Source organism: Aspergillus sydowii, assembly GCF_001890705.1.
Source record: "Aspergillus sydowii CBS 593.65 unplaced genomic scaffold ASPSYscaffold_6, whole genome shotgun sequence".
NCBI classification, from domain to species: Eukaryota; Fungi; Ascomycota; class Eurotiomycetes; order Eurotiales; family Aspergillaceae; genus Aspergillus; species Aspergillus sydowii.
The window spans coordinates 200,562-215,304 of NW_024467864.1; the positions used below are offsets into that span (position 1 = coordinate 200,562).

At 50.2% G+C, this 14,743-nt stretch overlaps 3 protein-coding genes across 3 annotated transcripts; 2 read left to right on the forward strand and 1 right to left on the reverse strand.

Annotated features, from left to right (window-relative positions):
• Positions 1–792: 792 nt before the first annotated feature.
• Positions 793–2,554, forward strand: ASPSYDRAFT_153107 (Iwr1 domain-containing protein; the record flags this gene model as incomplete). The annotated part of the gene is made up of 3 exons (XM_040842252.1): positions 793–859; positions 957–2,283; positions 2,326–2,554. 3 exons carry the CDS (start codon positions 793–795, stop codon positions 2,552–2,554), a joined length of 1,623 nt encoding a protein of 540 aa, XP_040701666.1.
• Positions 2,555–4,739: 2,185 nt separating this feature from the next.
• ASPSYDRAFT_152978 (uncharacterized protein) lies at positions 4,740–5,501 on the reverse strand (the record flags this gene model as incomplete). Its single annotated transcript, XM_040842245.1, has 1 exon — positions 4,740–5,501. One exon carries the CDS (start codon positions 5,499–5,501, stop codon positions 4,740–4,742), a length of 762 nt encoding a protein of 253 aa, XP_040701667.1.
• Positions 5,502–11,546: 6,045 nt separating this feature from the next.
• ASPSYDRAFT_31953 (uncharacterized protein) lies at positions 11,547–12,254 on the forward strand (the record flags this gene model as incomplete). Its single annotated transcript, XM_040844925.1, has 1 exon — positions 11,547–12,254. The coding sequence occupies one exon, from the start codon at positions 11,547–11,549 to the stop codon at positions 12,252–12,254; it is 708 nt and encodes a 235-aa protein (XP_040701668.1).
• Between the last annotated feature and the right edge of the window lie 2,489 nt (positions 12,255–14,743).

Below are 14,743 nucleotides of genomic sequence, written 5' to 3' on the forward strand. Positions count from 1 at the left end.
TATCTCATTCCAAACCACACCCTTTATAATGTTTTAATCACTTTTCCTTATACCATTCACATGTATTGCTAGCTGGGTATGATACTTTTCCCCCTTATTTTTCTTCATTTTCTCATTTGTTCTTGATCTATACAATTTTGCTTATTTCCCTTTGCCGACGGAGACGGTTGAGATCTTGGCTATACCATAGACTGGTTTGGCTCTGGTCTATTTTCTTTTTATGTCTTGATCTCTTTATTTGCATGTGATGTGATTTTGTGGGATTGATACGGAGATTTTAGCTCTTCTATCGCGTCTCCGACCAGATGGTAGACGGAGCCCCGAACAGCATTTGGGGGTAATTATTCAGAATGATGATGGCGATTGACAGCCAGTGAGACACGCGAGGAAAATGAGGTGGAGGAAACAATACCAATGACGTTCATCCAGACCTGTATAATGTGTATGGCATGCATCTTGTGTTGAATGTGTATAGTGTCGCGTACTACTATAGCAACCATAATTAGAGCAACAGCTATAAAACGCGTGTACCGCTCAGATTCATAGATTTCTGTTTCCAGGAACCTTTTTGATTGCAGTTCAAAGTTAATTTGTGTATAGTTCTACTTGTACTCTATAGTTCATGCTAGACCAGAGGACGCAATCCGGAGCGGAAAAACATTGAGGCCGCGCTTCCATCCAAAAGTAAATAAGAACGTTCAACAAGGCCGCCACCATCTTTCCAATCTACATCTTTCTTACCACCCTCCACATTTTAGTTCGTGGCCTCGATTAAAGCATTACGTCTTCAAAATGTCCTTGCCTCCTGAACAAATAAATATCAAACGGCGTCGAGAAGAAGAGCCGGTCGATACATTGTGTAAGTAGCTCGTTCTAGGCCAGTGTTAAGCTTTAACAGAGTAGCTCAAGCTCTTGATCTCTCTGCTTATTTCTTTTAAAACTAACTTTCAATCTAGATATACAATCTGAATTACATCAGACAAAGCGTCGATTTACCGACTTTGTCTTCCAACGTGTTACGGTCAATGCCAGGCAAGGCCATGGAAGTGACTCTCCTAGCCCCTCGCATCTCGGAGCTGCGCAAAGAGCTATCAGGAGTCCTCGCTCCGTGAGCAGTATCCATCTGCCAAAGACCACCAATAACGCTGGAAGTAACATCATTCCTTTGGTGAGAGCAACATCACCCGGAGCAGAGCTTCGTGAAGAAAAAAGAATCGCGGCCGCTCGAAAACAGGCGGAGGAAAAGCTGAAAAATGCTCTGCATTCATCACCTTCTTCGCTAAAGAAAGTCCCCGACACACAGACTACTGTGCCTCAGAAAAGCGATGCAGCACCAAGCAGCCAGGGCATTGTATCTTCTACTTCAAGTGGACGAGGTAGTCCGGCCTCGTCAGCTGACGTAGCACCTTCAATACGTCGTTTTCAGATTTCACGAACTGGCACGCCTACGGGACCACTACGCAGTATTGGTGGGGGGGTCCAGAAAAGAAGAGCGGACGGTGCCGTTGCAGTCTTGGTGGAAAAGCTACGCCGTGAGCCGCATTCAAGGCGGGCGTCAATGGTTGCGGATGCGGCAGCCCAGGTTGAAGCTGATGACTCTCTGGCCCAGGGCTCAACGCCTGCTCGTCCGCGGAAGCGACCGGTGGTAAACCAAGCGGAGAAAAAATGGCGAGCAGAGCGCCAAGATGCAGCATCCGCTGCCAACGAAAAGATTTTCCAGGTGCTGGAGAAAGGAGCGCAGTCCCGTCAAAGTAACTGGGAAGAGGAGTCGGATCGATTGGCGCGCCAATTTGAGCAGATCGCACTGGAGCTTGATGGGGAAATGGAGACCAAGCCAACAGATGCAAGTCAATATACGACTCCCTTTACAAGTAGTCGCCAGGCGATGCCCAAACCTCCGTTGAAATATCAGCCACGGTCTCCCAATAAGCCACGAGCATCGGTAGCTCCTCCAGCAGCGGAGGGACAAGACAAAGCCCTTAATCCACCCGCAAAACACGAGGAAGGAGGTGACAGCGACGAAGACTATGTTTACGATACGTACATCCGGCATCCTCTCCCCGACAAAGGTCTTTTGATGGACCCGCTCGCCGATCTCGATCTAGACCAGGAAGCGTGGTTGCGGCGTCACGGAATCGATAACGCTCGCCAAGACGTTGGTGTTATCGTCATCACGCCTGAGGATGAAATGTATTGGGAGGATTTTGCGGAGGATGAAGACGACGAGGATAGGTGGGATAGCGAAGATGGGGACTCCAACGGTGAGTGTCAACCTTACTCTACGTCATACGACGTGCGACATTACTTCTTAAGTGAATGATGAAGCAAGCTAACGGGTGCTACCCTGACAGCGGAGAATAATCCCGCAAATGACTATCCAGACGAGGAGCTATCTTGGGACGACGAGGGAGACGACGCAGCAGCCATCTACAGGAAGTACCGACACGACCGCTCCGATGACGAGGAATTCGACTGGGATGGCTCAGGTAGCGAGGGCCCTGGAGGTGACAGATATGGACGGTCGCACGTGGAGTCTGATGACGACAGCTGGTAGAAGGTCATGGCAGTTTGGGAGAGGCCCAAGCTTCTAACAAAGTTTGCTGGCGCCGCAACTTCCATCTGCAGCGACATGCAGCAAGACAATTGTGTCTCCCGGGACAAGCCTACACGGTATCTGTGGAGGACTCCATATTACGTCTTGACGTGAAACTCCAAATGTTATGCCGATCCTACAATCATTCCCAAATAGCTTCGAGGGCCTTCTAGGCCGAATAAGAATTGATGATGCGGGGTCAACCCCTTCAGGAAAACAACCATCCAGTCCCGTTGTAAAATGAGATCTCAATTGCGCGAGTGATTGGATTGGGAGGCTGAGCTGAACTTGTTCCTCTATTCCTTCAGTAATTCCTTCTCAAGTGTGTACCTCGTGGTAACCGACTGACTTGGTCCGAGCCACATCAATCCCCACCATGATTTCGAACATAGCAACCCCTTGTAGTTCCCACGCCGCGTACAAAGGCATGTATGCATCCTGGAGATACGGTCGCGCCCTTTAGCTTTTGTTTTTTGTTTTTACTTTTTTCCATCTCCATCTTCAAGCACATGGCGTGGTTTGTGACACCGGTAACAGTCACTTGTGTGGTGGGGACAAGGGTCCGCACGCCTGATCAGTGATAGCTGATTCATGAAGGATTCAGTTTTTAACCAAATCCAAGCCTTGCTTTTAGAAGGTAAAGATATATACCTAACTATAATGTGTATTGAAAAATAAAATAAAACGAGTTAAACATATTTTTCTCCAGTCGGGATCCGAATCCTTCGTTCGATCGATGAATTCTTCAGCGGCGCAGCAACCCACCACGAGCTGCATCCCCAATACGACACCCTCTCAGATATTGTATTGCACGGGTGGCCGCGGGACGGATCCATATTGCACCACCTTACCCGGTGCCTGCAACGCCCCAAGATATGACTTGGGACTTAAGTCGGCCATTGCCCGATGCTTTTTAAGGAAATGTTGAGCGCCAAGCCATACCGAGCACGACTGCACTAGTTCTGCACTTCTGCACGACCTGCCTAGGACTCGGCAGACTCCAAAGGAGTAAGACCTTCAAGAGTCCAAAAGTGAGGGCTGAGGTGAGTGGCACTGGCCGAGGGTGGGTGGGTGCATCATCGTTTGATTATCTTTATTCAGGGAATCCTTCACCGTTGAAAGTTGAAACTGGATTTGGATTGTCCTTGGCCGAGGCTGTCCTGTCCGTCTTGTTGATCGCAAACTCCATACTCCATAGCCCATAGGAGAGCAGTCCCCGCCCTCGTAAGTGCTTACTGCTTTCCTCATGGTGGGCTTACTAGTAACTAATAATACGATACGGTATCATACAATACACCCTATCAAAGTAGTACTACTTGTCCGTACTATCTCAGTAGCAGCAGTAGTAGTTCGTAGTACAGAAGTAACTAGTACTAAGTAGATGACAAAGTCCTACCAAGTCTCGAATACGTGGTGCTTACAACGGAGATAAGATCCTCTCCTCCAGCGATAACTGAAGCAAAACACGCAATCTAACCATCACTCGGTACTGAGCCAGTCAGTGCTCAGTGCTGTGCAGCATGCTCTCTCTCTCCGAGTGAGTCTCAAGGGCTGTGCTAGTCACGTGACACCACCACTCGTTCAAAGCCCTCCTTCAAAGTACGCAGTACTTCGTCGTATTATCCTACAGATACCTCTCTTATTCTACGGCTGCTTTTTCTTTTGAATGTTGTTCCAGTGTTTTGAATCAGTTCCAGTGGTGTATATTGATTGTATGGTAGGTATACTGTAGTAAATAACGAGAATTGATAGGTATCATATCGGGTCATATGCATGCTAGAATACAGAGAGCCTTCCCAATGAGCATAGAAGCATGCCATACGTTCGTAGAAAATGGAAATGAGACATATGGAAATGTAAGCCTCGGATTTCGGCAAGAAATAATCCAACACCGTCCCGTGGTTATAGAAGGGTCTGTGGAAAATGTGGATGAAAGGATGGAGAGAAACGAAGCGAAATAAATCGAGGTATCATCGGCCGTAAAACGAATTGAGGTTTTGAAAAGATATGTCGAAGTGAGTATTTATTAGGAAGGAATATCGGCGAGTGGGAGAGAGAGAGAGAAAAAGGAGGTAAATGGAGGAAGAGGACGAGGAGTAGGGGATAGGAAAAAGGGGGTATCGTAGCGGCGCAGAGGAGTAATCAATCACCTCGATAACCGCCTCCTCATAACCTCTTCTCGATCCTCCCTCATCCACGGATACCAAACGCCCATCCATTCGACAACACCAAACTGCGGCGCACCACCATTAAAGCTAGGGCTGGATTCCTGGCGCAGGAACTCGCCGTCGCGCATGCGCCGCTGCTCCCGGAGCGTCGGGCACTTCTTCTCCTTGATGAAGCGGTAGAATTTGCATTGGATGCCCTGGAACCCGCGGCGCTGCCGGCTGGGGAACTGGCGGTTGAAGCTCTCGCGGACTTCCTTCCACTCCTGGCAGAGGTCGACGCGATGGTACCAGATGAAGTACATTTCTTCTTCCTCGTACTTTGGCCGCGGGGGCCGGCGGCGGTCCCCTGAGGCACCATTGTTGGTACTGGAGCTGCTTGAGACGGAGTCATAGCGGTCTCGTGGGTACGCTTCTGGTGACGAGTCTGTTGAGCGTGGGCGGTAGGACATGAATGAGTGGTGGTCCTGGGATGACGGAGTGTGTTGGCTGTAGGGGCTGTGGTGATGGTGGTGGTGGTGATGATGATGATGGAGGTGTTGGTTGTGGTGAAGCTGTTGGCTTTCAGAGAAGCTGTAGTAGTATTGGTTTGGACTTGGTGGGTAGAGAGGCGAGTATTGGGGGGTCAAGGGGCCGGGTCCATAGTGTAGTTTTGAGCTTGGCTTCTCGGACTCCGCTGCTTGGGGGTTAAGCAGGGAGTCGATTGCCATGCTGCGGCTTGGGCGAGATGCAAGAGATTCCATGTTGGTCATGAAGATATGTGAGAGCCAACAGAAGAGCTAAGAGGGGGAGGTAACTGCGGCTCGAGTCGTACGACCGAGAAGAGAGGTGGGAATGTAGCTGGTCTATCAAAGGCCAAGTGAAGAGGGGATTGAAGAGGGAAGGCGAGGAGACTGGGGAGGGCGCGCTTAAGAGACGGGACTATTTCTGGCGATTTCGGTTTGAACCATCACCAACAGGACACGAGAGCTCCGGTTGGGTTGTGAAGAAGGTGGTATGGTGGAGCAGAGCGGCGTGTTAGTGCTGGGGTGGTGTCGCAGAACCCATGAAGCGTACCAGAACCCTGGATCTCGTCGGCCTCTCACAGAGAATGATTGAGGACGCCCCTGGTCCCGGTTGACGAATGTCGTGAAGCGTGATGCGCAGCGTCTGCGGAGCGTCTGCGGCAATGGACCAAGTGGGAAAGAGGGCGCTTCTGGATAAGATGGGGAGATCAGTGCCAGGCCTGGCGGGTTGTCTGGCTGGATGGCGCGATGAGGGCCTCGATGACTGGGATCCTGACTTGGAAGAAGAGAGTGCTCGGTTGATGGGAAGAAAAGATGCAACTCCGACTGCAGGGATGCTGAAGTTAAAAGCTGTAGAGGGCTCGCCACGGTTTCCACGAGCAGGGCGAGGGCCAAATGGAAAATAAGGTGGAAATAATTAAAATAGAATAGAATAAAATAAAATAATCCAGCGTCGATAATAAATAATACAAATCATTAATTTAAAATCAGAAGAGGGCCGGATTTGCCTCAGACACCACCGTTGGATCGGGTAATTTACTGGCCTGCAATTTTGTAATTTTGAAATACTTCCACTTCCAGTGATACTCGAGGAACAGTTTGGAGACGAGTGTCAGAACGCGAGTGGGACGGTGGGCCAGCAGTAAGCCAGATCGGAGTCGGGAGCCGCAGTCAAACAAAGAAACCCACCCGGTCTGAAGGTGCGAGGGCTGATCGCTGAGGAAAAGGATGAGGACGACGACTACGACGACGACAACGGAGCCAATGCATTTGCATTTGCAAGATGGAATCGCACATTCACTTCTGTTCCAGCGTTGCGGTACGCAATGACAAATACCTGGTTAGGAGGTCCGGCTCGCGGCTGTCAGTCAACGCATACCAAGCCCCTGCTGAGGAGAATTGCATTCCGGCCGGGCTTGCGAGGCTGCGAGGAGACTTCTTCATGGCGCAGTGGTTAATTACAAGCAGCGCGAGATCATGCATCTCCGGTGGTTCTACAGAGTCTCGACCATTACGGGGGTGGAGCGACTGCAGGCCGGAGAACGGATACGTCTTCGATTAATCTGAAGCCCACTCTTCAGGGTCAAGCCAGGCAGACCGGCGACAGGAAGGTGAATAAACGGAAGTTGAGAGGCCGGTTGCCTGAGACTGAGAGCGCGAGCTCGAGAGGGGAGGGGGGGTGGTTGGCAAAACCAACAAAAGCCGCGGACGGCGGCTGCTGATTGGCTGCGGAAACAGACCTCCAACAGGCAGTGGCTTCGTTAGCTTACCGGCCTGTCGGGTCCCTGCAGCAAATCAACGCCGCCCAGGCTGACTGACACAGACACGATGTGGGTGGGCCTGCGCGCAAGAATAACAAATCTTCGCCCTCACTCTTCACAACTGCAGGTCTGAGGTCTCATGCTTGCAGCAGGCAGTCTGGTTGCCAATCTGCATGCTTGCGGTTTGCCAACTCATCCTCTTCCTTTTTCCCTCTTCCTGGCGCCGTCAGACTCCAGTCTCCAGCCCTTTGGGGTTCCCGCTTGGCACTGTAAATCATTTCGTCACAAGCGACGCTAAATGCGATTTAATCAACGTATGACAGCGCAGGGTGCCATGTTAATTCGAGATGAGGGCGAGACCTGACAATACATGTTACCCAGTTGGGAAGTAGCAGGGAACTACTCAGAGCGGCGAGCCGTCGACACAGAGTACGCCATATGCAGAGTCAAGCATGATCGTCCCTGGTGTCTTGGAAGTTGGAACGGATCAACTGACACTTGTCACTGACATTGTCGGCCAAAATAATAATAAAAAATAAATAAATAAATACTTAGCCAAATAAATTGTAATATAATATCCCGGCACCTGCATCTCGCAAGCCTCGGGCACTGATTCCTGAATATGGAAAATGAAGAGGTTTCAGAGAAGATCTAAGATGTATCGTTTGCCCGTTGTTTCCCGGCCTGCATTTGGGCCCTGCAAGGACTCAGCCGATTCTGCTGACTGCGTTTGAGTTGCCCTGTGCTGAATCATGTATACGACAATAATATATCTCTATTATCGAGTTCCTTCTGCATCTCCAAGCAAAAATAACCTCACCAGGTTGCCTCCATCACTCTTCCCCACAAGGCATTTGTCACCGGATTTAAAGGTGGACCGAGCCAACTTTCTTCGTATTATGTTGAAGATCGGTTTCCTCATTCGACCACTGACAAAGAACTCCTCATTTTTTTTTCCAGTTCAAGGTCCAAGATGCTCAAGAGGTCACAACTGGGAGCCAGGAAAGACGCAGCCTGGCGGGGAAAGATGTGGAGCCCAAAGAAATGCGGCAAGATCAAGACGCGCAGAGTGCCAGAGAGCAAGCTTTGGATGGCAGGCTTCGCAGTCCACTCAGCCTGGAAAGGGTTCTGGTCGGCTATATTCAGCTTGTGATTGGGGTTCCCTTGTGAAAGTCTGGTCCAGTGGTACGGGCAAGTCCGACAGTGGCGGATCCATCACAATAATCACAATCTTGAATCACGAAATCGACAATGCAAATTTCGGGGCCAGAAAAAAATAAAAAAGGCCACTTAGGGCTGCCAGCGAGTCAGGGCAGCACCTGCCGCTTCTCGGAACGGATTCTTGAGGGGATGAGGCTGACATTGTTAACTTGTCAAAATGCTTGCTATCCTCCGCGGAAACATAACCCTGTCCTGTCGGAACAGGGTACGCGAGACAGATCGACGATCGGCCGTGAGTCTGTGGTTGACTCTGGAGAACAGACTCTGCGTTCGTCTATCGCCTGTCGCCTACGGCCAAGGTGGTCAGTGTGGCCCGCTGTCCGGAGATCGCAGGGATTTTCTTCATGCTGGTTCCTTCCATCTTCAGTAAGCGCGACCCAGTCCGTCCGAGCGGCGAAGGATCAAATACCAGAGCTGCCGAACCAAAGTTCCAATTTCCCCTTCAATATCACAGCTAGCTCGAGCTAGAGGCTGCTCGAGCCTCTGAGGGCCACCATCGCTCGTCAGCGCGTACCCGCAGTCCTCTTCAATCACGTGAGACTCCATCTCCTTCACAGACCCAGGTTGCAGAACAAAAGAGCGAGCTTGAAGGGAAGTCTGTCTTCGGCCGTAGAATCGTAGCTCCAGGAGTGTCTACCAATGCAGTGAGGTATCTGGGACCACCACATGAATGGCTCGGTCTGAGGCTCACCTTAATCTTCAGTTCCGGCCGGCGTTTGAAGCGTGAACATCAAGATTGGAACTGCAAGTGGGTCGGTGACAGTAACAGTAACCGGCCGTTCTTTTGAGGCCTCGTACTTTTGAAATTGTGGGTTCCCGATCTTCAGCACTTCCAGCCCTTCGAGCGGTTCAGATTCAGTCGAAGAAAAGACTCCAGTTGATGTTTCGATACTCCCCGACTCTGCACAGAAACATCATTTGGTTCTCCAATCACCCAAACCCTTTGAATTACTAGATCAGTCCTCTCGGATGGTCAAAGCTCGACTTCCAGAACACTCGATTCGATCTTCGCGTGGTGGCGTGGGGAGCTCCAGCCACTTTGTTGATGGGCCGGGCGGCCGTGGGTCTCCGCTCGAGTCGCAAATATACGAGCCCCGAGACGGCGAATGAGGCCGCTTGGTTTCGCCTGATTTTCGCGGTCTTTCCCCCAAGTCGGAGCGGGCGGGGAGATCCCGTCATTATTCAATGATTCCATTTTGGCTTTTGCTCACGGCCACACTGAACGCGCGCGGCCCTTCATGCCAACATGGAGCTGTAGATCGCGATTCGCCAGACCCAGCACCCAACGGTTCTGCAGCACTGCCAGCTTCATCGCCTCCGAGCACCTTCCCAGTATACAGTTAGAGCAGCCGAGAAATTACGGAGATACAAACGGACCTGTGTCCGTCTGTCACAATGCAATCAAAATCCTCACATTCCCAACAACTCCTGCATGCCTCGCAATCAGAATCAGCAAGGGGGCGGTTCTGTCTCTGAATAAGCGGACTTGGCTTGTTAACAGCATGTAGTTAGTTATTGCAACAAAGGATTAGTAGACTGTCGGTGAGACAAGGCGGTTCATAGAAATAAATGAGGTACCAGTCTGTACTGTGATTTGCTTTTTCAGGTGAAGAAACCCTTGCAGCGCTTCTTCATTGCTGCAGGTGGCTACCATCAATCACAGCGCGAGCTCTGCAAATATGAAATGTGACTCTTCATGTTATGCTGCATTGTTGCATAATTGCCCATTTGGCCTTAGGATCCCGTTTGTGCTCGACATGCAGCCATCCATCACCCACAGCTCCGCTACAGCCACAGGACATGGACCAGGAAGCTCTTGTCGATTACCCCGTTCGAGTAAGAGCCCGATCCCCATGGATGAGGTGAGTGTGCATGTGTGCCTTATGATCTACATAAGCCTGGTGGTTCAACAGACCCTCATGCCATCCCTGAAGACTGAAGAGTCAGGACAGCAGGTAAGCCATCTTGATACAGCACACCAGTTTGCAAAATACAGGTCTTGGAAATGATGAGCCTCACTCCACAACAGTAGTGCAATCCGGCCGTTAGGTTCGTGGGTTACAACCATGATAATAATCCAGCAGCTCGGCTTTCTTCAGTTGTACGGAGTAAGCCAGTGCCCACAATAATGTGACAATCTCCCACGCTGCCCAGACGCCGTCCGGTCTCGCCGGGAGCTGTTTCCTCCACATACTGCCGTGCTCGAGTTGAGAACTCGAGTGTAACATCCATTTTCCGGACCCCACGAGACAGGGGAAGAGAATGATTCGAGTCACGACTCTCCGGTGGACCAACGTCGCCCCCAACTTCATCAGCAGACAAGGCCCCAGCGTAAGCACTGAAAAAAAAAGAGTTATAGGATCTATAATATAGGGGGGGAGCAGCAAAGGACGGATACAGAGTAGACAAATGGCCCGACATGGGAACGGATGAATTCCTGCTCAGATGCCTCTTCCCATTTTAGATCCCTGTATCGCGTTAGCCTACGCGAACTTAATATATTAAGTTTTCTTGGTCTCCTTTTTTCATTTTGTGTCTTGTTCGAGGCTTCGACCGGACCTTCGATTCTTCAACAGTAATAGGGTACGAGACCGACCCATATTGATGGGGTTTGGGGGCCAGTTCGTCATGCAAATCCTTCAGTGCGACGAGGTGACAGCCGAGCCACTTGCCTAAGGCCCTTTAGGCAGACACTTAGTGGCATTGTGGCAGTGGTCGCCCTCTGGGCTAGGCCGGACCAGGCGAAGCTAAGCTAAGCCCGCGGAGGAAACTACCTTTTCGGTGACGGAGGAGCTCGGTGGCCGCTCTGCATCCCATCCTGGCGTCGGTTTCTAGAAGGATTTATGGTTGGTGAACCACAAGATATTACTTGGTCGCACTTCGAAATTTGAGTGCCACTCGGTCGCTCAGAATCGGAAACATGATAGCCGTGTTGAAACTTTGCCCCCAAATGGTGTTCGGGATATCCCACATGAGCTTGGGGTAGTCAGTGTAATTCCAGTGCCCAAGTTTGGCTCATCTCTCTTCAAACCCACATTGTGTCACTGAAGTGTGGGACTGTAACGCCTGGATCTTCAGTGCGAGGTAAGTGTACGAACGGAGAGCCAGGGTCCAGAATATGCTGACGATTCTGCGATTGCAAATCCGAACTCGGTGTTTCGCAGGCCCTTAACAGCAATAATGACGAATATTTGGCCGATCAGCCGGTTACATAACGATTAGGGGAATTCCGTCTTTGGGGGCGATACTTCATATTGTGAACTTGATTGACATTTTAGTATAGGAAAGTTTCCCCGGAGAAATGCCGCCTGAGCAGAACCGCAGCAGTTCTCGGTTGACATTCCGAGATAATGACGAGGGCACGATTTACATCAACCGCCCTCGCTGCTCCTGCGCCGCCGGTTTCTGGAACAAGTCCCCAAGGCACAAAGGGGGTCGTCTAATGTCGCCTTTCTGCTACGGGACATGGCTTATGCTGGCTACCTGGCTTATCAAGCCTCAAAGAGTCAAAAGACTGATAGCCCCGTTTGTGCCTCGTTCCATGCTCGCCGATCATACTCTAATCTTTGCAGCAACAACAGCCAACACTGCGCCCTTGGGTCATGATTGCATCAGGAGGTCGGGCAAAGCAGGCAAGGACTTTTGTGCGGCCCACTGGCAAGTAGCTCGTCGTCCTGAGCTTCTCTTGGGCACAAAGGGCGTTTACCGTTTTAGGTGCGGCACAGCCTTCGTACATGAGATAGGCGTGTCAGGTGGATACAAGCATGAAGTCCTTCATTTTGACAAAGAAGCCTCAGGCGCCGTTGGTTCTTTCTATATCTGTGATTGGATATTGAGCCCTCACGGATTTCTCTTGACTTTTGATACCCGAGATCAACGATCACACAAGGCCATATGGTCGAGCAAGTCGTATTCAAATGCCCGACATTCACCACATTCAGTCGATTGTTGCAAAGTAGCCCACAGCGGCACAGCCGACAAGCAACTTTTCGGTCTATGCAACTCGTAGTTCGGTTATCAGAGACTGACTTTGTGGTGTGCGGAGTATGATTGTCACAGAGGAAGCCGTCGGTCGGTGTTGGCAAAGCGCATACAGGCTGGTACATCCCGTGAGTCCGCCATATCGGTGGAGACTGGAAAGCATTTCTTGAGTTGACCGCAAGATAAATGATTGAGAGACAATTCAAAACCCGGGGTCAGAGACACCCGGGGGTCAACTTCCACTCTTGTTACTATAGATTAACCCGCGCGGTGGTCAAACGAGGTCGGCCATGGAGTTATCCCGTGGACACCGACTCATGAGCATGATGGAGCACCTTGAGTCCTTGACTCGGAGAGGCAAAAAGACCATCGGATCTGTAGGAGTGATGTACCCCCATTGGTTCTTCGCTTGGAGAGAGAGGTTGAGCAAGGAGCAATGAAAACAAAGGGGAGCAGAGGCAGATTAATCTCTTTGGTGGAACAACAAGAATTAACCTGCTTCTGGGATGATTAACCTCGGATCGTCATCAAAATAACAAGTGTCATCAATCATAGTGGCCACTACGTCCTCAGCTGCTCAGTTTCATTTATTCGTCCGACGAGGATGATCTTCGCATGCCAGCAACTAAGTATTTTCCTCGCAGCTCAAGGTCTGCAGTCAAACCCGGAGATTGACTAGCTCCACCCGTGATGAAGTTAGTTACGTAACCAAACGGTGCTGAAGAATAGGCTATATCTGGAGTATGCTCATGACGCGAAGTATGAAATAGAGGAGACCCCCATCTTCATGGGCTTCATCTCTCGAAACTAGCTGATGCACAGTATGTCTCGTAAACTGTTTTTACTGAGATATTATTAGAGTCGAGTTTTCGGGAAAAGAAGGCACAAAACCCCTCAGTGGAATTGCCCAAGGTTGACTATCGGTGTGCTAATGCCTGGCTATCACACCTTCACCCAGACTGTCGGGTCCTGAGTCTGACAGGACGTCGTATTCTTGCTGCAGGCGAGGGCGGCTGGTGCGAAACAATTTGCCAGGAATCGTATCCTTCGAGTATTTATCTCCTTTATCTCGCTATGATAGGGCAAAAAAGTAAAGGCGTGTCTGCAAAGACAAAAGTCCGTACTCGTTCAAAAAATTCCTGATTATTGATGCGAACCCAGGATGAGAAGCCCGAGGTAATCCGAAGGCGTATATCTCAACCGAACCATGGATTCGAGTCGGCTTACTTCCTCTTCATATCGTCAGTAATAATCGTGACAACATCGCCATGAGTAAATTCGAATAGAGGAGTGGCTCGCCCTGCAAGGGCCACCTCGAAGGACCACCTCGTCGAGGTGCACACTGCGATCTTTTGTTCTTCGTCGGGGATCTCCGCCTGGTTCTCGCCTCTCCGGCCTCCACCCAAAAGTCGCCAATTGCCGTAGTGGTCGGACTATTTGCACGTTCTGAAAAACGGCCTTGTCAAGCTCCACATTTATCGAAAACTCCGTCGTCTTTCGGTACATAAAGAATCTGTCAATCCGCAATCGGTGTTCGTTCGCTCAGTCAGTCGCTAATACGCTACGTCATGAGTCAAGGGTAAATACTGACCAGGAAAGCACTGTCTCACGCTCACCTGGGATTGGGGGATGGAAAGTCACCAGCGACTTCGTGTCCGTTGCTCACGTCTCACGAGCTTCAAAGGAATACCCACAGAGGGGATGCCCCCACTCAATCCAAAGAGTTCGAATTCAGGGCACGAGGAGCATACCTACTGACTCAGGTAGCAGAGCTGGGCAGCTGATGCTGTTGGATTTCCCCTCGCCTCCGGGGTGTGGCACTGCTTTGACGATTTTCAGCCCTGGAGTCTGGAGATTGTGGAGCGAGGTCAAGGTGAATGCGAAAGCTGAAGTCTCTCCCGTAAATATTTTCTGTATTTTATTGTAACATATTGTATCATACCACCACTGGACTGTACTCTTAGTACGAGTACTTACTACCGGGTGGTATCTTCCAGGCTCTGGAATACATTATCTCAACTTGAAAGGGACTTATAATATCTTCTTGAGTATTTCTCTCGTAGCGAAGTCTATTTCATCAGAGGGATTCGAGTCGCCGGTCATACATAATTCGCGCTGTCGGCACAGCAGCGATGTTGTTATGTCGGGCCTTTTCATATATATATATATATATACATATAACACATAGGTCTTATAGATGTTGACTGCTGTTTAATTATCATGCAACCACCATGTTGCAAATGTGGCCCCGAGGAGCGCAAAATGTTCAAGTCATGCATATACTGCCCCAAAAACCTCATCCTCATAAGTTGAGAGAGTAGTAAAATACGAACTGCAACGCCGAAAAGCACGGCATTCCAAGCCATCTCTCATCACTGACAAGAACCACCATCCAGCCATAATCGAAACGCTTTGTCAAAAGCGAAAATAAAAACGGAATAAATCGCCGCCCCAACACCACTCACGAGAACCATGTACCCACAGACACCACGTGCTGGCCCGGTGGGAGGCCTGAAG